We start from the raw sequence: 25,288 nt of genomic DNA on the forward strand, positions 1-25,288 counted from the left end.
GTATTTATCTCAACCTTCAGTATGTCGATGATCCATCTAATTTTATCTTTAGCTTCTTTGTCCTTTTACACCATTTAGGTGTGTACAAAGTTATGATTTACTAATGTTAATGCATACTTTCTATCTACAGATGCTCTAAAATTTGTGTTACATGCAGCGATCTCGCTCATCAGTGATTATGAACTCCCATTGACAATTTGAACTGGCTTCTTGGCACAAGCTGTTTTTACAAGTCTGCAGTTAAAAACAAAAATACAATGAACAATTACTAAATTACTAAATTTAATAACTTAACACAGTTGATACCTGTCCTTCTGTCCCTTACAGATATGAAGAAGTTCTTCTCTGGACCACAGGAGGTGATTGGTTCACTAAATCAGTCTGTGACTGTTGTGTGCCACTATGGTCAGGCTTATAAAAGCCATGTCAAATACTGGTGTAAAGGAAACTTCTCATCGTGTCGTGTCCTGGTGAATACCACAGGGCTATGTGAAGACCAGAGGATAACTATCAGTGACAACATTTCAGCAGGAGAGTTCACTGTAGTGATATCCCATCTCAAAAAGGAAGATGAAGGATGGTACCAGTGTGGAGCACAACATGGCACAGAATCTGACACCAGGGACAGTGTTTATCTTACTATCAAAGGTAAAGAAAGGATGTAAGTAACATCTAAATCAGACACATCAGAGCAGGTCCAGTGTAGAAAGAGGGGAGTTCCCCTTTATGTAGTTAGTTCCCTTAGCAGCAGAAACAAAGTGAAGTGAAACCCTGTGGCTTTGTTTCATTTTAGGATAGAAGCACAGTCCACATGCTGTCTTGGTTGTACCAACACTTTCAGAGAAAACCGAGCTAGAGGCAAACAGGGAACCATTGGACTTTAGGAGCAGCACAGATCATGGAAGTGACTCTATATGTTCATGAAGCATTACTGGAAAACCTTGTTTATTTGTAAGGTGCCAGTGAATGCAGAAAGTATTTATTGTTTTCTTTCATTGTCTTGTACTGAGAAAAATGATTTATCAACATCTAAAAACAAATTTATATTACACTGCTGTCTTCACATTACTCGGGGCTCCATTTAGATCAGGGGCTTCAAACTCTGAACCTTGAGAGCCACAGTGGCTGCAGGTTTTCATTCCAGCCTCCTTCTCCTTCGGTGGTCAATTAATAATGCTACATGAACAGACTTTTTTTTGCCTTTGCTTTAATTGATTTGCATACCAGTAGCCAAACATTAGAGAGATGCAATGCTAGTGAAAAGATGACCAGTAAACTGACGATCTTCAAAAATTTCTGGATTGCCACCATGTTTACTCCAGCCAGTTTCCTATTGAACCAGTAATTAAATATATTTACATTCATGGCTTTGGTACTCTCATTCTGCCACAACAGACATTTGCAAAACTGTTGTTTTTTTTCTGAGAGCACAATTCAAATGTTTTGTAGACCAGAGCAGGTCATTACCACTCAGACCTTGGCTCTTTAACTCCCTAATATTATATTCAGACAGACATTATGTAGCCGACACATAAAGTAGGTGTACTGTATATGAGATCAGGTTAGTCTGGTCAACTGATGGTTCACTGTGCAACTCATTGTTTGAGATAATATAACAATTGTCTCAAAAATCAGTTAAAAACAATGCCAAATAATTCTGTTCTATTGGAAGCAGTAATTGTTTTCTAATGGAGAAAATAGCTGGAACCAAAACCTGAAGTCAATGCATCACCCTGGTTTAGATAATACTAAAACCATCAATAGTTGTAAATAACATATAAAAGTGGAATACAATAAGAACTAGACGATATGTGCTGTGAAAATGAATAGACTAGACACACTTAAAAAGGTTTGGGACAGCCACCCATATATTATTCCTGGCTGCAAAAGACTTTTTTAAATAGCACAGAGATGTTCTCAGTACAGAACTGCCAAGGGTTTGCAAAGATGGCGGCTTTTAAGAGATCAGACAGGAAGTGATGTTCTTTTGATGTCAGTTTGTGTGCCGGATGTGAAATTTTTCTGGGCGATGCAAACCGGAAGTGTCATTCTTGAGGGAGCTGGAAACTAGAAGTGACATTCTTCTGGGTGCCGGAACTGGAAGTGACGTTCTTCTGGGCTCCGGAACTGGAAGTGACATCATCCGCTCTAAATCAGACAGGTTTTCCAGCAGCTGGTCTGCAGAGATAACAGGAGAAGGTTTAGTGCACCCTGCCACCCCCTGGCCTGGCATGGAATTACCTTTGCTTGGTCCATACAGTGCCCTCCTATTCGCACATGTGTGACAGTGAGTCATAAATATGTAGCAAAGTGGTTGATGAAACAGAGATGAGTAAAGTAAAACTCCAACTTGAAGCAAATCCTGGAAACACAAGTGCCTGTGCTCTGGAAAATCACTACATTAAAGGCAGATCTGACAGGAATAAATTAGCAGAGTACCCATAACTCCATTGGAGAATCATCAGGACATAGATAAAACTGTCCATTTGAATGTTCATGTGAAATTAGAAAGCAAGGATCTTTCGATAATCTCCTTACTTTTAATGTTTGCCAAGTTGATGCACTTAATTCAGTACTTCCATCCATTTTTTCACTTTGCTTCATCAGCCGCAGGGACACTTAAGTCTATCTTCACGGTTCTGGGTGTAATATTGGAATCAGACCTGCAGGGAATGCCAGTCCAACACAGGACACACAGTTATACAGATAATATTTTGGAAACTTCCAAACTTTTGGAATTAAGGTAAGTACTGGAGTACACCTGATAAAACCTACACATTTACTCTTAAAAATAAAGGCACCAGAGTGGTTCTTTGGAGTGATGTTATAGGGAAACCATTTGTAGTTTTCAAAAGACTCATCCACATGAATGTTCCAGAAGGAATCTTTACTTATTTAGATCTGAAACAGGCTCCATATGGTAAATAACCATGAATAGATGGTAACAGATTTATGAAATACCATTGGCTCATGATTTAAAAAAAGAACTCTTGCTGCATACCATAACAAAGGCTAGGTCCAGTTAGTGTCCTGCCAGATATGCCTACCACACAACAAAGATTTCAGTTTTTTTCTATATATTTGAATTTTTTTAAGCACAAAGAACAAACTAATGCAAAGAACCTTTCCCAGAATGAAATGTTGCTTTGTCGAGTAATGGCTCTACAAGGAATCACAAAACCCATTAAAGAATCATAAAATGCCATTAAACAACCAGTATTTTTAAGAGTGCACTTGGAAAATTAAACAGGGCAGTGAATGGACCAGTAGTTGCACAGGTTCCCAGAGTTGGGTAGGAATATGTATTAACCACTGAACTACCATTGAGTGTTGATGTGTGTACACACAGTCAACTGGTACATCATTTGGAGGTGAACATTAGCCCACTATGGCTTTTAACTGAAATAAGCAAGTCTAGAAAATGGATGGAAGGCTATATGGAACTTCAATGGAAGAATCCAATACTTTTTACCGCTAAATAAGTTTTTTCATTGTTCTCAAATAAACCTTAAACCTAGCTTCAAGCCAGAAAAGAAAAAAAGACTTGGAATCAAGATCATATTAGTAAGTTGTAACTAGTGTCCTTGGTGCTATATTTCAGACTAATACATGAGGTTGAAGGAGATGAAATTTAAGTTCCTATTGAAAAAGGGAAATCATTTCATGACAAAAGAGTTATTTGTCATTGTAGTGGACTGGTGCCCCATCCAGGGCTATTTTCTGCCCCAGAAAACATGATGTTATTTAATTTTACAAAAGAGTAAATTTGTTTACTCTGTTCAGTACCATCTAAAACTATTTTTGTTTTGAGAATCTAAACAGTCAGATAAAGCAGTTGTTGATCCACAAATCTTCTAATCGATTTTTTAGCCAGTGCCTATACGGACAGCAGTGATACAAGGTGTGATCCAACCCTTGATGTACTGTAAGTGTATCACAAAGTAGTCTTACAAGGCATGTCTTTGAAACATGGGAATGAAAACTAGAACATGTTTAGAAAAACCTATGCAGGATGAGACAGGACCAAGATTTGAACCAAAGATTCTGGAGTTGGTGGGTAGAGTTACTCACCTTAAAGTACTACAAGCATTCCTAAACTTACTTCTCATTTCTAATTCTTTCAGTGTAACATGATATTTTTTTTACTTGCCAGGTGATTACTTTTCCCCACAAATCTCATGACTCCAATTTACATGAACCATGGTCATAAGGTGACTTTAAACCCTATACCCCAGGTCATATTTCACCATGCCTCACAATCACTTTTTTGAAACAGGAGTAACCCCATTTTTGCAACTTGGACATTTGGCATGATGTTGCTTTGGAGGCCCATGGTGTCCCTCCATTCATGCCTTTCACTTCCTTTCAAAAAGCCACAAGTTCATGGCAACATTCTGGCTCCCTGACTTCATAAATGGTCTACCCAGGTTATCCCAGCCTGAGATCATGAGCTTCCCTTAGTTTGTCTGGGGGTCTCTTGTTCTCTTATCAGACTTTGATAGTCAAGAAGAATTGCACATCCCTTCTGAGTTTCCTATCCTCTGTTTCCTTTCATGTGCTGTTTCCTTTCTCTCACTTTTTCCTGGATGATCCTATTTCTAGGTCTGCCAGGGAACTCAGTATTCATAAAGACCAAGTCACATCATGGTGGCACACTTCCCCAACACTAGCATAGTAGCAAATTGTCCCTGGCAGTTCATATTTCCCTCTCACCTAGGTCTTTGCTGTGCCCTACACAAACACTGAGTCACCTTTTGCTTCTTACAGTACTTTGTCTGTTGGACTAGCCATTGCCATAGTTAGTGTATGTTTAATATATACTTAAGGTCCTTTTTTGAACTATTTCATCATCTTTTCAGTAGACACAGTACCTTTGACTCTGTATTAGATAAAACTGAGAAATATTTACAACACCCAGATGCTTTAAAGTGTAGATGATAAAAACATAGTGAAATCTAATTTGACACCTGTGTGACTTCATTTAAGTTCACTGTCCCACCACACGTCTTTTCTGATGAAAAAAACAGGCGACTTGAAATTTTTCTTATTTGGGTTTCTTTCTGCCTGATTAAATACTGTTTGGAAAAGGAATTTGTGTCTGAACTTTTGTTTTGGTGCACTCCCTCTGGACTAATCAAAATGAGAGAAGAGGGCAGTGTCTTGAAGTTATTGATTTGATGCAAAATTTCTAATAACTTTACTATTTTTAACACAGATAAAATACTTGTTTAATAATATGTTTCTTTTGCAGTGATTTCTGTGTATAGGGAACTGACCAGATTTGATTCTTATCCTTTTGTTTCTTCCATTGGATTTTGCAAATGAAAATAATTTTAAGCATATTTTACAGTATGTTGTTACCCTCATTTATAATACAATCCTATCTTTAGTGTAACATTTACCACCTCAGAATTTCACCTTTATTATTTATTAATTTATTTTTTCTTTTTTTGTGCAGATGGTTCAGAATCTCTGTACGGGCCATCATTGGTAACTGGAGTCATTCAGGAATTTGTCATCATCAAGTGCCACTACAGTTTCCAATATACATGGAATATGAAGTTCTGGTGCAGTTTCAGTGATTTGTATATCTGTTTAACTCTGGTAGAGACAGATGAAACAAAAAGCAATGACAGAATCTCCATCACAGATGACAAGACTCAAAGAGTTTTCACAGTTACAATGACTGGGCTCAGAGAAGATGACACAGGGCAGTACTACTGTGCCATTAAGACCGGTGTAGATAGTGCTGAATATTTTGGAGTGTATCTCCAAGTCAATCAAGGTGAGAAAATCATTTGAAACAGTTTGACAAAGGAGCTTAATCTTTTATTAAATTTAACATTTTTGATTTTTTCTTAAACTCCAGGAAAATTTATTACGGAACAGTACCATAAGATGCATTACGTTTTTAATGATTTTGTTTTTACTTTGATTATTCAAAGTTTGAAAAAAGTGAATACGCTTTTCTTATAACAAATATTGAATATTATATGTTTCCAATAGTGTGACCTTTGACTTTTTGCACTGGTAGGTGTAAACCCCTAGAAAGTAGAAATGTGAGGCAATCATTTAAAATTCTAAATGTTTTAATATGCTAAAATATGAAACCAGAGTATAAAAGTTTTAATCATCAGAAGATTATATAGGAAAGAGATGACGACAGGGAGAAAAAAGAGCTAAAGTAATAAGTGGACTTGTATCTGACCATTTATGACCATTAGGCTGAAGCTTCATAACGTACTGGTGAGGCCTCATCTGGAGTACTGTGTGTGGTTTTGGTCTTCAGGCTACAAAAAGGAAATAGCAGTGCTAGAAAATGTCCAGAAAAAAGCAACTAGGCTGATTACAGTTTTAAAGGGGATGAATTAGGAGAAAAGACTAAAAGAACAGAGCATTTTCAGTTTAAGCTTAAGAAGATTAAGAGGAAACATGACTGATGTACAGCTGGTTGAGAAGAGTTTACGATGAGTTTATCACGAACATGGGGACACATTGGGAAACTTGTTAAGGGTAAACTTCGTGCAAACATTAGAAAGTTTTTCTTTACACAGTGATTCATAGACATATTGAAAAAGCTAACAAGTAGTATGGTAAACAGTAGAACGTTAGGGACCTTCAAAACTAGAACTGATGTTATTTTGGAAGAATTAAGTGGATAGGCATGGCGAGCTTTGTTTGGCTGAATGACCTTCTCCTGTCTAGATTGTTGTAATGTTCTAACTTAACCTTTAACATCAGCAAAGTATTTTATTTAATGTAACTTTTAGATAATTTGCCAACAAAAAGCATGAAAAAGAAATTTAAATACGGTTTGGTCATTAACTAAAAACCCTATATCCCTGCAACAAAAAAAAAAAAGTAACATATATAAAGTTAGATATTGACTATCATATAGTATACAGGGACTTTCAAAGTAAAATTTTTTTGTGTTTTGTTTTTTGAGAAAGAGATTAAAAGATTACTAATATTCTATAACACAGTATGGAAATCTCTGTCTTGTTTGAGCTGACCTTTATAATGTTACATATTTTAAGAGACAAATGAAAGAGCAAAGTAAATCTGAGTGACTGTTGATCAGTTTATCATGTATAAAAAGGCCTATGCTACACCAAAGAAATCCTCCAAAAATGAAAAAACATAGGAACCCAGTAGAATTTATGCTAAATTTAACAGCCAGTTGGAAAGGGACATTAACAAGACAGAGAGTTACAGTAAATTTGTGAAAATGATATAAAGTTACAGCAGAGTCCAGCACTCTTACATGGTTCACTATTATCATCAGTCAAGCCCAGTAAAGTACTTAAGTGGCAATTTATTGCAGGCAAAGGACATTAGATCTTCATTTCATTTCCATTTTAGTTTTCATGGTTGGGGCCACAATGACAAAATTCTCACCAGACAACCTTATCCCTATCAACTTCCTCCAGCACCTTCTAGGGAATTGTTGAATCAATAATGCCCCCAGGCTTGTCAAGGTATATAATCCAATCAGTGTGTCTTAAATATACCCCTTGGTCTTTTTTCAATGGCCTGTTGCAGCTCCTATAGAATGCACCCAGCATGTACCTGAGTTTCCAAGACAACCTCAACTGCCAATTTTTGTTCCACAGAATGGGAAGTTCTACTCCAGGGTTCTCTGGTACTTTTCACCAAAGAGCTGAATTGCCTCTTTAATAACATGGATTTAACATCTGTAAAATTGCTGCTCCTGCTCTAATTGGTTGGTCAATTTCATAATCACCTTTACTCCCACTTACGAACAAAACCCCAATACCATTGAACTTCTTCAAGTTGAGTAACTTACATTCAGTGAACAAGCCTGAGACCTGGGGGCACTAGTTCTTTTCCTAACTGTATACTCAGTCGCAAACTTTTTCAGTTTGCACCAAAGATCACATGCTGATGAGGTCAAAAGTACAACATCAGCTGCAAACATAAGAGCTGCATCACTTATAGCATTAAATGAGTCACAGAAAGCAAAAGGGAAAGAAAACCTCAATAAGGTTATACAGTACATACCTATAGTTCAAGAGTGTGCTAGTCTAACTGTTGGACTAAATTTCCTTTTTCTTGTTAAGCAAGGACCTACTCTGTCCTTTGGCTTGATGTTTCCAGGAAGACCCAATGAAAAGTGTAATGATGGTAGTGCTAAACGTAATGGTATAATGTAATGGTGTAATGATGGAAGTGCTTTAATGGAAGAAATTATAAAAATGGAACAAATATGAAGAAAGTATTAGCAAGTGGTTGATGATTAAATAATTACAGATAACAGAGTTAATTTGTGACCTTCAAGATCATATTTATTCAGGAACCCATAAACAGCAGGGAGTGACAATTTTAATGTGTGTGCAAGAAAACAGGATCCATTGATTATAGTTAGTTCTAATAATGAAACTTCCCACGCTTCTCTCTCTTCTTGGATGGATGAGAGAGAAAGCATAAGAAGATAACAATAAAACAATCTTAGAAACCTTGTTAGTTTAATCCAGAAAAAACAATTCTCATTTATGCTTAGACATAAACATTAAACTAGACTCAGACTAAAAGAATAAGGTGAATTATTAATAAAGAGACACTTTGCCTAACTGTACTAGCCAAAAGTACCCTAAAAGAAGCTGCAACCTATGTTATAATTTATATGATACATGTTTTGATTTTAATATCTTCAGTTAAGTTAAATTTCCTCATTAATTTATGCATGGGTTTGGCAGGGAAGGAGCAAAGTACCATGAAACATTTCAAATAGAATGGCCAGTACTTTCTACAATCAATCAACTCTGCATGCCAATGTGAAAAGACTGTGGCAGCTAGCGGTCAAAGACTATTTTATATGGTACCTGGAACTCTAAAATGTAGAAAGTCCATTGTATACTTAAGAATGTGTGATGGTCTCAGTGAAATCCTATAATTCTTCTCTAGGACATGTCTTGGGCTACTGTTGGGACAGCTGCTTCACTCGTGTCCCAGACACGTTAAATTCATATCTCCGTTTCTCCCCTCCTGGTATCAGCTCCCTGCGAGCACAGAAACAATAGGGAAACCCCAACAGACTCACACCCTTTCGAGGGTGGCTCAGCCCTATACCCTCGTGGAGGGTGGTCTTCCGTCACACGCAAGCTTTCCTGCTCACATGCTGCACTGTGCAGAGACTTGGCTCTTCTTTTCCAAGTCCTCCTTCTATTTTTGAGTAGAGAGACTATCTGGGTCTCCCTTTGTTTAAAGGGCAACTGTTGTCAGTACATGAGGCGGGGAGCTGTGAGCACTGGTATCAATAACCTGGACCCTTTTTTGTGCCTCTGCCATTTCCACATATACCGCACAATAGGTCATCACCCCCTTATCCCTTGTAGGGCTTGAAGTTACTTGGCACCTGGTACTGATTAATCGTGGGGCCATTTCACACTGCGTCCCTCTTTCTTGTACGGTACAGGCATCGCTTATCTGTTTCACTGGATTCAGCTGTTTGGAGAGTCCTGTGCTGTGCCACCTTAGCCACTTGTGCAGTTTTCAGAGGCGCCTCAGCCATCTGTTCCAGCCCGTCAATCACCTTCCTCAAGGGTTGTAAATTCTGTAATAGATCATGTACAGGCTAGAGCACTCTCTCCAACTCCTCTATGCTCCAGAAATCACTAATTATATCGACTGGTGGACCCTTCAGGTTTTGTTCATCCCCGTTCACCGACGGGAGGAACTGCACCTGCGTGTTTCCTGCACTGCTTTAAGCAGGGTAGATAAAGGCTCATAGTGGAGGTTCGCCAACCCCACCTTCTCTGACGTTGCAGTGGGATCCTGCCACACACCCTCCACTCTTTTACCTGCATCCAGGAGTGCGGCAAAAGCCTCCACAACTCCCTTGGAAGTCTGGGGTTGTGAGACTCCAAACGATCCTCCTCCTCATTCTTATATTTGGAGTACAGCATGCCCCAGTCTTCATTGGCTGACAGCTCACTGCTTGCACTGCCGTCACTTCACGGATCATGGTCCTTCAGCCACAGACATGGATCTGAGCAATCACCATCTATAAAGTAGGTGTACGGGACAGACATAAAATTTTCCCTGGGCACATGTCCCAGGCCCCGACACCTACCTCTTGGATCCCATCATCTGGAGCTTCTTTCTTTTGGGTGGCCACTTTTTCTTGCACAATGCTCTGGGAAACACCTGCGACTGCGAGTACCTGGCTGCTTGATGCCTTCGGACCTCGCCTGGCTGTCTTCTTACCCATCAGTAAGAGCAGTGCGTCCGTGAGCCTCTTTACTGGGCACTGCGTGGGTGCTGATGCACATTCGTGTGCTGGTGCTGGCGCTGGTGCTGCTGTATCGGGATGGGCACAAGAAATTTTTTAAAGTGGGGCTCCTGCCTGCTGACGGCCAGGAAGTCCCATCTGGGATGCCACTTGTGAAAGCCACCAGGGGGCAAATCGCTCCCCAAACCCCAATACAGACAGGCTGAGAAACATGTTCAAAAGAGCACACCTTTATTAAGTTACACAATTAATTACATAATATTGAGAATATGCCCAAATTATAAGGAAGCAGAGTACACTGAATGTTGTTCACAAACCAAACCATACAACCTGATAATGCTTGATGTGTACTTCCAGGTGGCCCATAAACTTTTAGTTACACTTGATATTCCTTCTGGTCAGCCTTCTTCAGGGTAGAGTACGCCTTTGCAAAATTTCTTTTGTGTCTCTAAAGCTCATGACACACACTTTCTGAGGTCCTTCACCAACAAAACAGCTCAGACACAACCCCCTTGGTCTAGCATTTTCTGTATTTTTAAATGATGCAATTCAGTCATAAGACTGGCCCTAATGGTTCTCTTCCTATCAAATAAAACTGGGGGGAGCAAAAAATTCTTTTCATAAATGTCCTGTCTCTTTAAACATTATACAAATATTAACCTAATTTTACAAATAAATACATAAAAATATTTGTCAACCTATTTGCTAGATATTACTAATTTTTTACACCCCAAAACAGCTAACCATTACAGTGCCTCTCTTTTTAAGGTATTTTCCCTTAATCACAAATGTTAATAACTATAATCATAGTAATGACAGCATATACCCATGACTGTCAATTGACAGCCCATGGACCAAAAACAGCCTGTGTGCAATTTTCTATGGCCCAAAGTCATCTTTCTCTAATATATGTTTTCATTTATATTAAAATTATGTTGCATCTCTACACATCAGGTATCTGTAAAATTTGGCATCTACAGCAGGCCCAGCTCCAGGGGGTCATTTACCTGAGTTGAGCCCCCCCAAATATTAGGTCAAGTTACTCCAAACATTGTGCCCAAATCAACCAGCATGTGAAGAGAGACAATGAGGCAATTGCTTCAGGCAACACTTCTGTCAGGTCAGTGATGTCATGAAAGTTTTTTTTTTTGGTTATGGTAAAAATGCATCTATAAAAATGTGAAGAGTAGAATAATCAATTCATTCATTGTTTTGAAAAAAAGAGAATTGAATTTGCAAAGTTTGAATAAAAGTTTTAATGTAAGCACATTTAAGAGATGCTTATACTTGGAACTAAATCTTTCGTAATTTAATCATATTCTACATTTGTGATCCTGTTGCTTTGTTGATTCTTTAATTGGACTTTTCCACATCTGTGTGTCCTGTGCTGCCTCATTTTAAGGATTAATATTATTGTTATTGTTATTCCTGCTGATAGGCTATTATCTAACATAATAACAACAATAACTTTATTTGTATAGTCGAGAGGCACAAAGTACTTTACATGGAACCCGGAAAGCACAAAATAAAACAAATAAAAACTACAGCAAAGGAAATACGTAGAAATAAAATTAAATGACAAAAGCAGATTAAATGATTTAAAATAACAAAATATAATCACAAACAAAATTAACAATAGATAGAACACAGATTATCAACAAAACTAAAACTAAAATACAAAAATTAAAATCAGACAGAGCAATTGTAATCAAAGAGAAAAATCAGTTTTAAGTTTAGATTTGAAAAGTGAAAATGATTCAATATTTCTAAGCTCAGGTGGTAGCAAGTTCCAGAGCTGGGGAGCAGAACAACTGAATGCTCTGCTCCCCATAGTGGTAAGATGGACGAAGGGGAAGTCAACTGGATAGAACAAGAGGATCTAAGGGTGTGGGAGGGAATGGCAACATGGAGGAGGTCGGACAAATATGGAGGGGCAAGATTGTGGATAGCCTTAAAAGTTAACAGAAGAATTTTGAATTGAATGTGGAACTTAACTGGAAGCCAGTGAATCTGCTGCAAAATGGGAGTGATATGGTGAATAGAGGGGGTTCTAGTAATGATGCGGGCAGCTGAATTCTGGAAATGTTGAAGCTTATAAAGATATTTATGAGAAAGACCAAAGAAAAGGGAATTGTAATAATCCAGACGAGAAGTGACAAGGCTATGAACGAGGATAGCAGTGGTGTGGGGAGTGAGGGAGGGGTGAATACGATTAATGTTGTGCAGGTGGAAATATGCAGACCAGGAGATGTTATTGATGTGAGACTGCAAGGATAAAGTCCTGTCAAGGATGACACCCAGACTCTTAACCTGTGGGGAAGGGGAGACAGAGGAATTATCAGTAACAAATGAAAAATTATCAGTTTTGAATAATGTTGATTTTGCAGCAATGAGGAGAACCTCAGTTTTGTCACTATTTAATTTAAGAAAATTTGAAGAAAACCAGGATTTGATTTCTGCTATACAATCAACTAGCAAGGAGGGTGGAAAGGAAACAGTAGGTTTGCTAGTGAGAAAGAGCTGGGTGTCATCAGCATAACAGTGAAAGCTAATGTTATATTTACGAAAGATATTCCTAAGGGGAAGGAGCTAAATAATGAAAAGAAAGGGCTGATGTGCAGAGAATCTGAATTGGACAGGTGCTCAATTCAGATCAACAAGACATGAAGGCACGGGAGAGAATCTACTAAATAATAACACACTGCTGTGTGTGGGTGTTTGGTTCCTCTAAACAGTTTGATTGTCAGTTTGGTTTTGGTCTGATTGATCAGTTCATTAGTGTTGGCTCAGTGGTATGGATGAAGTATGACAAAAAAGTGTTAAAATGGAGAATTTCAACAACAAAAAAAAGAATAACTTAGTGAGCAACACTGGGCCACTAAATGCCAATGAAGCACAACCTAAGTTGCCTTCAAAGACAGGGATTATTGATAAGAATATGAATAGTGTTTTCACAGCTGGCAATGGGGTGCTGCCTATCAAAGCAGTCAAAAGGTGGTCAGAAGGTGAGCAAGGTGCCCTTGAAAGGATGAAGTCTGAGAAGATGACTTCAGAGGAACACCATTTTAATGACAAGTGTCGGGCAAGAGAGAGGTTGAGACACTAGGATACAAAGGAAAACCATAGGAGGATTGCTGAGGGTACACATAAGTCAAGAGATATCAAATATTTTAAAATTCGATTACCCATCTTCAACAGGTAAATGGAGCTAGTGCATAAATAAATATTAATTCCATATTTGCCACTTCAGTTATACAGTACTTGAATTTTAGAATTAAACTGTGTATATCATGTCTAGTATTTAAAACTCATTGTGGTTTGACTTAATAAATTTAAAATCAAACTACAAGGTAAAAATGTTTTAGTTATTGCCTTATATATTCCATTATGTGATTAATTCAGAAAAAAATGCATCATTTATGTTTGCTTTGATAGCACGATGAAGTGACCAATCAGAAGTTAGATTGCTTTAACTTGCACCCTACCCTCATTTGAATGAGTGAGTTACAAGTGATAACAAAATCAATTAATTCTTAATAAAGTAGTATAGCTTGATAAAGGAATGAATGTATACATCTGAATGTAATGCAAAAACACAAGGTGTTTGTGACATTTGGAATTTGAATTAATTTAACTTGTCCATTAAATATTGCCCTTCAGCAAGTGTTCTTATCCGGCTAATGTTTCCTCCATACTGTAAACTGATGCAAACATAAATCTCACAACAGCTAACAAGCGTGAAGACAGAAAGAGAGTTGGGGGAAAGGCTCACTGGTGAAAGGAAGAGAAGACAGATATATCTAAGAAACTGAAAGTCCACAAAAATAGCTTTTTATTCAGTCCATTTTATTTAAACAATTTAAACAATTGTCATTTCTATTTCAATGTTCTAAACATAAAGAAGCATCGTTAGATCACCATATAATAATGTATGAATGTATGTGTCTGTGTTTATTTATATATACCACTAGGAGTGCCAAATCTCACACACAAGTATCAACATCAACATAAGCCCCAGGTTTAAATAAATACAGTTGTAGCTCGGTATATGTCCTTTATCTGTTCCAGATCCTTGGATTTATACCATACAGGACGCATACCAAACACATTTTTTCCATAAGAAATATGCTATTGTTATTGGCATATTATGCATTGATGGGGTTGTATAAAATAATTTAAACACTGCTTAATACTAAAATACATAAATACAAAAGCAATTAGATGAAATAAATGAAATTTTAACCTCACTTTACTTTTTAATAACATCTTTGTTTTTCACAATCGTAGATACCGTCATTCTCGGTATACGGTATGCAGCAGCCATGTCCTGGATACGCATTCCACCTTCATACTTTTCAACAATCAATTCAAATTTACGTGAAAAAACACAAAATCACATGAAAATTCACACAGAGTTATAGCGCGGGTTGTTCACTGAATGCTAGCAACTGGCGTACTGATGCTCGTGGGCAGTCGTGGCTTTGTCTCAAGAGAGGTAAACAAGGGTAGTGTAATGTTCTGTAGATTGAAGTAGCGACACACTCAGAATAATGTTTCGAATGCTGTTTATTTTGAACCATGTTTAACCAACTCTCCATACAGCGTGCCTTCTAAACCACACCCCTCCCTCCGGCAGTCATACGTCTCAAAAGACAATCAACAACCGAGCATAAAGCAATGGACAAAAGCATCATTGAACAATCATATACAACAGGTAGCACGTGGGTTGTTCACTGAATGCTTGCCACTGCCATACTGACGCTCATGGGCAGTTGTGGGTTTGTCTCGAGACAAGGGTAGCGTGCGAGTCGTATTCCAAACAAAGGTCGTATATCAAGCAAAATATTTCATGTCCAAACAGGACGTATACCAAGTTGTACTTATTCCAAAGCAGACGTATACCAAGGTATCACTGTAATTCTTTATTTAACAAAGTACCTTTTCATGTTAACTTCTTCCCCAGTACTGTCCACCTTACAATTCTCTTTTTCTCTTCCTTCTTCATTCCTCTCCAGACAACCTTTGTCCTTCTCTGCTCTCGACTCACTTCAGGAAGACCATCATCATAGTCAGGATGCCAGTCCATCCATGACATCCATCCGTTCATTTTACACATTTATAATCTATATTGTTGTGTTTAGTTATACTGTAGAAATGTGGATGAATGTAGCCATTAGTCAGATTCCGCAGCAAAATAAAAGCAAAGAATTAACAGGTAAGTCAGGTAGCATGTAGCAACTTTTTCAGTTATAATTTTTGTTAATCTTTTATTTTTTGAAAGTTTGATTTTTTCTGTGTTTTCCATACATTTTTGACCTTGCTTTGGTCAGTCCCATAGCCAAATGCACCATCATACATCCAGCATCTTCTGCCACCAATGTTCTATTTAAACACTTGACTGCAATGCATTAAGTTCCTCTTTCATAGATAAACATTGCCAGTTAAATAACTTTGTACATGTATTTTTCAAGATTTAACAAGACAATGCAACTTTGTAAGAAGAAATTTTGTTATGGGCACAATTTGTAAAAGCTGCCTTTTTCAAAGCTGATCCATGAATCTTTTCTTAGGGAAGTTTACTATGGCACGTACACAGACATCAAGAAGCAATGAAAAGTTCCAAACAACAACATCTGCCATCCTCAGTACACGGTAACTACTCTACTCTTCTCATTTCATTGTATTCTCAAATATGATTATTCTTTTAATTTTATTTATCATGTAAACATATTAAAATTCTTAGTTGCTCCTGTGGATGTAACACACTTAAAAAACCCAAAACCATTCCTAGTTTACAGTATATTATTCAGTAATTTATTTTAATGCTTTGATCTTATTTTCTTCAATGAAAAGAGAAAAGAGAAAGAAATTATCTGTTGCATAAATGAAGCAGGGCATTGTTTCATTGAACATTCTTCTTAATTTATGTTTTAATCATTTTTTGAACATTTCTCATAACCACTCCTCTTAAGTCAACTTCAGGTTATTCCCCATAAATCGGACATAAAAATCATCTAATACTCATTGGTGCCTCATAGTCTTTTTGGAAATGTTTGTTATTAAAGAGTCATTGCTTAACATTTTGATTGTTTGCCAGAGATTATTTCTTTCCACCTCTTAGCTGTACAAGGGGGAGAGCACACGGCCATTGTCTTCTCTCTTTACACACTAACTCTTTACTTAGGTGAAGGGATGTGTAACTATTTTTAACAGCATGCATGTTAATATGGAAAAGCCTGCCAATCCCTTAATTTTAATTTTAGAGTATTTTAGCTTCAGAGTATTTAGGAGGGAGTGGGGGGCATGTATAACGGCAAATCAGAAAAGGCTGGGACAGTATGGAAAAAGCAAACAAAAAAAACAATCAACACAGTGTTTCTTACATTTATTTTGACTTTCAATTCAATGCAGACAGTATGAACCCAATATATTTCATGTTTTCTCTAGTGAACTTCATTTGATTTGTGAAACAACAACAACATTTATTTATATAGCACATTTTCATACAAAAAAAATGTAGTTCAAAGTGTTTTACAAAATGAAGAATAGAAAAATAGAAGACACAAAAAAAAATAAAAATAAGTCAACATTAATTCGCATAGAATAAGTAAGGTCTGATGGCCAGGGTGGAGAGAAAAAACCCCAAAAAAAACTCCAGAGGCTGGAGAAAAAAAATAAAATCTGTAGGGATTTCAGAACAAGAGACCGCCCAGTCCCCTCTGGGCAATCTACCTAACATAAATCAAACAGTCCTCTTTGGATTTATGGTTCTCATGGAAGAACTCGATGATGATGGTCACGTAGACTTCTGGCTTTCAGTCCATCAATGTTGGAGCATCATGATGCTTTGAGTAGGTGGTGGTGGCGCAGGCCGCCACCACAAAGAAACTGGAAAAAAAAACAGAAGAGAGAGTTGGGGTCAGTACGGATTTTGGAGCCACTGTGAATAGTTATTATGATGAATTGAACATATAGAGTATCAGGATTAAGTTAAAGTGAAGTTAGGAGAAAGCCATGTTAAAGTAATGTGTTTTCAGCAGTTTTTTAAAGTGCTCCACTGTATTAGTCTGGAAATTTCCTTTTGGCAGGCTATTCCAGATTTTAGGTGCATAACAGCAGAAGGCCGCCTCACCACTTCTTTTAAGTTTAGCTTTTGGAATTATAAGGAGACACTCATTTGAAGATCTAAGGTTACGATTTGGAATATAGGGTGTCAGACATTCCGATATATAAGATGGAGCGAAATTATTTAAGGCTTTATAAACCACTAGCAGAATACCCGCGCTTCGCAGCGGAGAAGTAGTGTGTTAAAGAAGGTACGAAAAACAAAAGGAAAAATTTTAAAAATAACGTAACATGATTGTTAATGTAATTGTTTTGTCATTGATATGAGTGTTGTTCTCATATCTATCTATATATATATATCTCTATCTATCTATCTATATATATATATATATATGTTGTTCTCATATCTATCTATCTATATATATATATATATATATCTCTATCTATCTATCTATCTATATATATATATATATATATATATATATATATATATATATATATATAGCAAAATACCCGCGCTTGGCAGCGGAGAAGTAGTGTGTTAAAGAAGGAAAGAGAAAGAAAAGGAAACATTTTGAAAATAACGTAACATGATTGTCAATGTAATTGTTTTGTCACTGTTATGAGTGTCGCTGTGATATATATATATAGCAAAATAGCGCTCAGCGATGTCATGTGTTAATGAAGTTATGAAAAGAAAAGGAAACATTTTAAAAATAATGTAACATGATTGTCAAAGTAATTGTTTTGTGTATTTGGTGGCAGCGTCGCTTTGCTCTTACTTTATTTACCGTTCATTTAATCACGGCTAGTGGCGGGAAAAATTATAAAATGGAAGGAGGATGGCTTTACCAAAACAATTATTGATGGCGAATCGATTATTCATAAAGCTTGAATTGGTGATTTGTTTTTCTGTGTTAACCTCATATTTTTTCATACTTCTTCTCAAACTAAGGTGGTGCGAGGGTAAAATGAATCGGGATGCGCTGATCAATGTAATCGGTGTACCAGGAAATCATGCATTGACAAAAGCTCCCCTTTGCTTGTAATGCAAAGTGTGATTAAATGCATTATTTTTTAACGCGTTATGGAGCACATGCATCGAAGCTTCTCAGCTGTGCTTGCGCTAAGAAAAGGAAAGATTTTAAAAATAACGTAACACGATTGTCAATGTAACCTTTTGTAAGTAGTGCCTGGAGGATTCAGTGTGGAGAAACTCTAGAGACAGAGTGTGTATTAACTTTTGGATTTTTCAGTGAGTATTTGGTGGCAGTGTGACGAAGTTGCTTCGGAAGACAGCGTTAGCCGCGAAGCTCAGCTCAGAGCGAAATGAGGTAAATGGGAGGGGTGATGATGACGTGACTCCCCCACCCGCCTTAACTGTCAATCCCCCACAAACACAGTCTCTCGGAATTTGCATAAGCACACCCCTTCACCTACAATTTTAACTTAGTTACAAAGTAATCAAAACTCTCGTTTATATCCTGCGTCCTCTCATTAAACTTGTATCCCGCATTACCTGTGGGCATGTGAAACGCCAGCGGTAGCCTGTCTATGAACTTAATTTAAAGTTTAGGTTTACACCTTGCTTTCTTTCCGATGTAGTAGCACTCATGAATATGGTAGTATATGTCACTCGCTCGCTTCTTATTGTTTCGCTGCCTTCTCAATTATATAATGCATGTTTTCTTAAGCGCTTTTTGGAGGTCTTCCTGGTTTTCTACATACTGTGTTGACAGTCAGTTCACGTGATTACGTGGGAGGCGTGATGATGTCACACGAAACTCCGCCCCCCACGTCTTTCCAGCTCAACTCCATTACAGTTAATGGAGAAAAATACCTTCCAGTTATGACCATTAGGCGTAGAATTTCGAAATGAAACCTGCCCAACTTTTGTAAGTAAGCTGTAAGGAATGGGCCTGCCAAATTTCAGCCTTCTACCTACACAGGTAGTTGGAGAATTAGTGATGAGTCAGTGAGTGAGTGAGTGAGTGAGGGCTTTGCCTTTTATTAGTATAGATAAGCAGTATTTTAAAGTCAATCCTGAATGACACAGGTAACCAGTGTAGTGACATCAAAACTGGAGAAATGTGTTCGGATTTTCTTCTCCTAGTTAGGATTCTAGCAGCTGCATTCTGCACTCGTTGCAAGTGATTTATGTCTTTTTTGGGTAGTCCTGAGAGGAGTGCGTTACAGTAATCTAGTCTACTGAAAACAAAAGCGTGAATTAATTTCTCAGCATCTTTCAATAATATAAGAGGTCTAACTTTTGCTATGTTTCTTAAGTGAAAAAATGCTGTCCTAGTGGTCTGATGAATATGCGATTTAAAATTCAGATTACAGTCAACAGTTACCCCTAAGTTTTTTACTTCCGTCTTAACTTTTAATCCTAATGCATCAAGTTTATTTCTGATAACCTCATTGAATCCATTATTGCCAATTACTAAAATGTCAGTTTTCTCTTTATTTAGTTTGAGAAAATTAATATTCATCCATTCAGAAATACTAGTAAGACATTGTGTTAGTGAATCGAGAGAGTCGGAGTCATCAGGTGCTATTGATAAGTACAGCTGTGTGTCATCAGCATAGCTATGGTAACTCATGTTGTAACCTGAGATAATCTGACCTAACAGAAGCATATAGATTGAGAACAGCAGCGGACCCAGGATAGAGCCTTGTGGAACACCATATAGGATATCATGTGTCTTTGAGATGTGATTACCACAACTCACAAAGAATTTTCTCCCTGCCAGGTAGGATTCAAACCAATTTAAGACACTGCCAGAGAGGCCCACCCATTGACAAAGGTGATTTCTAAGAATATTGTGATCAATGGTGTCAAATGCAGCACTCAGATCTAAGAGGATGAGAACAGATAAATGGCCTCTGTCTGCATTTACCCACAAGTCATTTACTACTTTAACGAGTGCAGTTTCTGTGCTGTGATTTGTTCTGAAACCTGACTGAAATTTATCAAGAATAGCATGTTTACTGAGGTGGTCATTTAACTGCATAATGACTGCCTTCTCTAGAATTTTACTTAAGAAGGGTAGGTTAGAGATGGGTCTAAAATTTTCAAAAGCAGAGGGGTCAAGATTATTTTTCTTGAGCAGGGGTTTAACTACAGCAGTCTTAAGACAGTCTGGGAAGACCCCCGTATCTAGTGACAAATTAACTATGTCAAGAATATTGTCAATTAGCACACCTGATACTTCTTTGAAAAACCTGGTTGGTATTGGGTCAAGGACGCAGGTGGAGGGTTTCAGTTGAGAGATTATACTATGTAATTCAGGTAAATCTATCCTGGTGAAAGCATTTAATTTGTTTATAATGGAGTACCAGGGCTTTGGAGGTTCTGCAGTGTTGGGGAGATGTACTATGTTATCTCTAATATCATTAATTTTTTGATTGAAAAATACAGCAATGTTCTCATAGGTTTCACTGGAAGTATTCTGGGGGCATTCCTTTGTGTTACCTGGGTTTAACAGACGATCAATTGTAGAAAATAAGACTCTGGGATTACTAGTATTGTTATTTATAATATTAGAGAAATAGCAGCGCCTCTCAAGGCAGACTGTGTTATTGTTTTCTGTTATTTTAACCTTCAATATCTCATAATGGATAGTGTGGAGGATGGCCGGCCGTTTATCCCGGCCAATACCCCCAAGCCGCCAGGTGGAGCCCTCCTTGCAGCATGGAGGTCCCCAGAAGACCAGCAGGGCATCATGGACAATGTGGTTTTTATGTACAGCCCTGCTGGATGCCATGGGGGCCACAAGAGGGAGTTGCGGGGAGGACCGAGGACTTCTTCGTGCCCTATGACCCGGAAGTTCATCATAAGAAGAGCGATGGGCTTCCGGGTTGAGGAGAAGAGCTTTTACCTGACCCGGAAGTGATTGAGAATCACATGGACTGGGGATTGGGAACAGTTCCGGGTCAGGAGATATAAAAGGACTGTGGGAGCTCCCAGACGGTGAGCTGAGCTGGGTGGAAGGGTGGCAACGCGTCTGGGAGCTGGAGGATTGTATTATTGTGATTTATTGTGTAGTATATGAGTATTGTGGAGGAGAGGGTGCTTTGTGCACTGTGGTGAATTAATAAAGTCAACTGTTGGACTTTTACCTGGTATTTGGAGTCGTGGACAGGGGTTCAAGGGAGTGAGAGCGCACCCTATCTACCACAATAATTAGTTTTCCTCCATTTATGCTCAGCTCTACGACATGTTCTTTTTAAATCAGACACTCTTTGGGTCTTCCATGGAATAGCAATGCTAGAAGATTTTTTAACTGTCTTTTCAGGTGTAACTATGTCAACAGCAGCTCTTACTTTAGAATTAAAGTTTTCCACTTTACTATTTACACTATCCTCGCTATTATAGTTGGCATTATAAATGGACTGATTGCTTAGAATGTTTGTAAGTTTTAAAGCTGCTGATGAGTCAAAGAAGCGTTTTTTAAAAAAATGAGTGTTTTCTATCTTTATTTCTATATTAAATAGTAGAAGGAAATGGTCTGATAGACCGATATCAATGACCTGCTTTATATCAACTTTAAGTCCTTTAGCAATCACTAAGTCTAATGTATGACCTGCTTTATGTGTAGGTTGATTAACGAGCTGTCTCAAATCAAAAGAGTCCAGAAGGTTCATGAATTCTTTTACTTTTTGGTCACACTGATTGTCGATATGAAAGTTAAAGTCGCCGACTATTAAGAGTGTGTCATAGTTCGTAATTAAAGTTGACATTAAGTCAGAGAATTCCTCAAAGAAAGACGCGTTATATTTAGGAGGTCTATATGCGGATAATACTAGAACGTGAGAATCTCCATGAATAACAACGGAGAGATACTCAAAGGACTTAAATTTACCAAAACTAACATCTTTACATTTTAATCGGCTCGAGTAAATGTTTGCCAAGCCCCCCCCTTTTTTCCCTGGCGGTCTGCACGAGTAAAACTGTAATCCGAGGCGCAGATTCGATTAAAACAGCCGCGCCGTCTGAGTTAAGCCACGTTTCACTTTGTGCAATAAAATCAATGTTTCTATCACTAATAAGATTGTTTATAAAAAATGTCTTGTTAGTTAAAGCTCTAACATTTAATAGTGCCATATTTAATGTTTCGGAGGGGCAGAGCTGAATTCTATGTGCGTTATTGGTATTCGGAACAAAAACTGTTATTTTTGTTAACGCCGCTCTGTGTGTATTTTTTATGTAATCTACAATCTGTTTTTATAGTTTTAATGCATTGTTGATCTGAAGTAGTAATTTCAATTAAATTATAGGTGTTTATGCCGCACTGCCTATTTTTTATGTGCATTAAGATTGGTTATTAGATTAGTAATGTTGTGCACTTTAACGGAAGACTGTGTTAAGCCATTATGTCCTATCAAAGCAGGTGCATTACGGAAGGGGTTTAAAGTAGAAGTAGACAGTCAAGATAGACGAATTACCTTTTCGGAGAGGACCCAGGCGGTGCCTTATGTCGTTTATGCCGGCGTGTAAAATAATGGATCCAATTGCCCTCTTGTGCTTCTCGTAGATGGTCGGGCCGTCTCATCACATCTCGGACTCGAGCACCGGGAAAACAAGAAACAAAAGATTTTCGATTAGGGCATGTGATATTGAGGTTTCGTACAATCGAATCACCTACCACGATTACATCACCCGGGGTTGAAGGCAAACTGGGGACGCGGAGAGGGTCGAACCGGTTCTGGATTGGGATGCTCGCCTGTGCCGATGGAGGTGTTCTAGCCTTGAACCCCCACCTGCAAAGCTGAAACCCGCCAAGGTCTTCATCGGCGTTGTCGTTGTTCCTACGAGGAGCGGGGGTGAAGCTTACTTGCCCTTGGAATTGAGCGGCACGAGGTGGGGTTGATATTACGTCGACTTCAGTTGTTGAGTGTGGTTTATCCAGCAGCCGAGCCATCAAGTCTCCGAGGTACCTTCGTCTGGACAGGAGTTTCTGAATCTGTTTGTCGAGTCCCTGGAGTTCTTCGACGACGACGGCAACGCGATTCATCTCACTGTCGTCCATTGTCTGCTTCTACTTCCGCTTCCGCTTCGTCACCTAGGAAAGAAAGAGAGAAAGAATGAGAAAAACAAAGTTGAGACGGTAAAGCATTCACCACTTTGTTAATGTTGTCATTCCTTCTCACAACACCACTTAAAAGACATTTTGGCAATCAGGATAAAAAGTGACACAGCGTTTCAGGTGTTATTTTATTCCATTCTTCCTACAAACAATTCTTAAGGTGTGCAATAGTACAGGTTCGTCGGTGTCACATTTTTCATTTCAGATTTCTTCACACAGAACAGCATCGTTAAGATATTAACTGGTACTTTATGTATTTAATATCATGTATAGGATGTACATGTGCACACATTTAACATAAAAAGCTGGGATGAAGATAACAGGAAGTTTACTTATTCAAAAATTCAGTGGTTACAGTGTGTTTTAGTGCTACTTTAAAACTAAGGATTAAATTGTAAATGAATTTAAAAAAAAATATGTTAAAGCATGTCCTATTAAAACCTTAAGTGCTGCCTTTAACAATTATCATTTATGCCATTGTAGCCTTCATATAAAAATTTAAAAGTAAAACTTTCTTACACTTTATTCCTAATTCAAGTCTAGCTTAATGATGTCAGTGGTTTTACAGAATTATATCTCTGAGAATCAGAAACATATCTCTGAGCCCCCTTTGCACCCTAACCCAACCCTAGCCCACCCTTTTGTGAAATTCCTCTGTACTCCTGTCCAACACTGTTTCTATGTACTGGGTTAGGAATTTGAGAAGAAGGAGTAACATGGCCTCACAATGCATCTGCAAGTACTCTTCCACTCAAACAAGCAGATCTACTTACACTCACCCTACAGACACGTGCCAGTATTGCATAGCTACAGTCCTAGGGATTGAAGCTCAGAATAATGTAATTGAGCAATGGAAGTGTTTAGTCAGAGATAAAATGTAAACAGAATTTGGTAGAGGTCCAAAAATACCAGAGACTATTTAGTTATCTTTGGGGTTGTGTAGTAGATTGCAGAGATTAAGACTGTAAGCATAAAAAATACACCCTGAAGGTGTAATGAAGAAGTGGAAAAAAGGTAGCCTATGTTATTTGAAGAGAAGTGAGGAAGATGCATTCAAATAGTTTGAAACGGGATGTAGAGTTACAAAAGAAATCAGAAGCGGTAGAGCACCTCAGAGGTCATGGTCAAATAATTGCAAAATAAGTTGAAGACACAAGAGTTTGTTTCCTTGACTCTTTTTTCTTTATTACAGTTGTTACAGTTTCTTCATATATTGTTTACCTGGTTCATAAAGTGTACTGTGTGTGACTTTATTACTGTTTGTTTAAAGTAAAAATGACCTTTTCTCATCATTCATTTTCTGTTTTAACCATTACAGTATTGAAACACAAATGATTGTTCGTTCAGTCGCCTCAGGAGCCCTGATTTTATTGTCTTCTCTGGCTATACTCATTGTATACATTAAAGTAGGTGAGTAAAAGAAACAGGAAATATGGTGAGTTGCAATGAATTGTTACTACATAAGCACATAATAAAGCTGAATTGGAAATACCAGATCTAAGTTATTTACACCCTGACATTTTAAAGGAAGTCTTTATTTCTTTAAGTAGCTAAGAAGGCACCATACAAGTTCAAAAGTTTGCACAGATCCAAACTTTGTGGGATATCTCTCTGTTATAAAAGGAAATCCTGAGATTAGACTTTTTCAAAGAGATAATTTTAAGTCCTGCAAGATGAGACTTTTGTCATAAGATTTTTTCAAGTCACGCCGTTCTCTCAACAATATTCAACCATGCACACGGCCCTGACACCTCTCTTAGCTCTTACAAATTTTTATGTTTTCATCACTTTAAGTTCCCAATAAAAGAACTTATTCTTTTGCCTTTATGCCTGGTGCAGTTGCGTTTTTATTTATTTGTGAGTGGACGTTTCTTGCAGGGAG

The 25,288-nt window shown here is 37.8% G+C and overlaps 1 protein-coding gene across 1 annotated transcript; it reads left to right on the forward strand.

Annotated features, from left to right (window-relative positions):
- Window positions 1-327: 327 nt before the first annotated feature.
- LOC120521989 (polymeric immunoglobulin receptor-like) lies at window positions 328-24,816 on the forward strand (the record flags this gene model as incomplete). Its single annotated transcript, XM_039743233.1, has 4 exons — window positions 328-648; window positions 5,459-5,785; window positions 15,823-15,904; window positions 24,725-24,816. Coding segments are annotated over 4 exons (822 nt in total), but the record flags the coding sequence as incomplete, so codon positions are not given.
- Window positions 24,817-25,288: the final 472 nt, after the last annotated feature.

The sequence above is a fragment of the Polypterus senegalus genome, unplaced genomic scaffold (assembly GCF_016835505.1).
Source record: "Polypterus senegalus isolate Bchr_013 unplaced genomic scaffold, ASM1683550v1 scaffold_5439, whole genome shotgun sequence".
NCBI classification, from domain to species: domain Eukaryota; kingdom Metazoa; phylum Chordata; class Cladistia; order Polypteriformes; family Polypteridae; genus Polypterus; species Polypterus senegalus.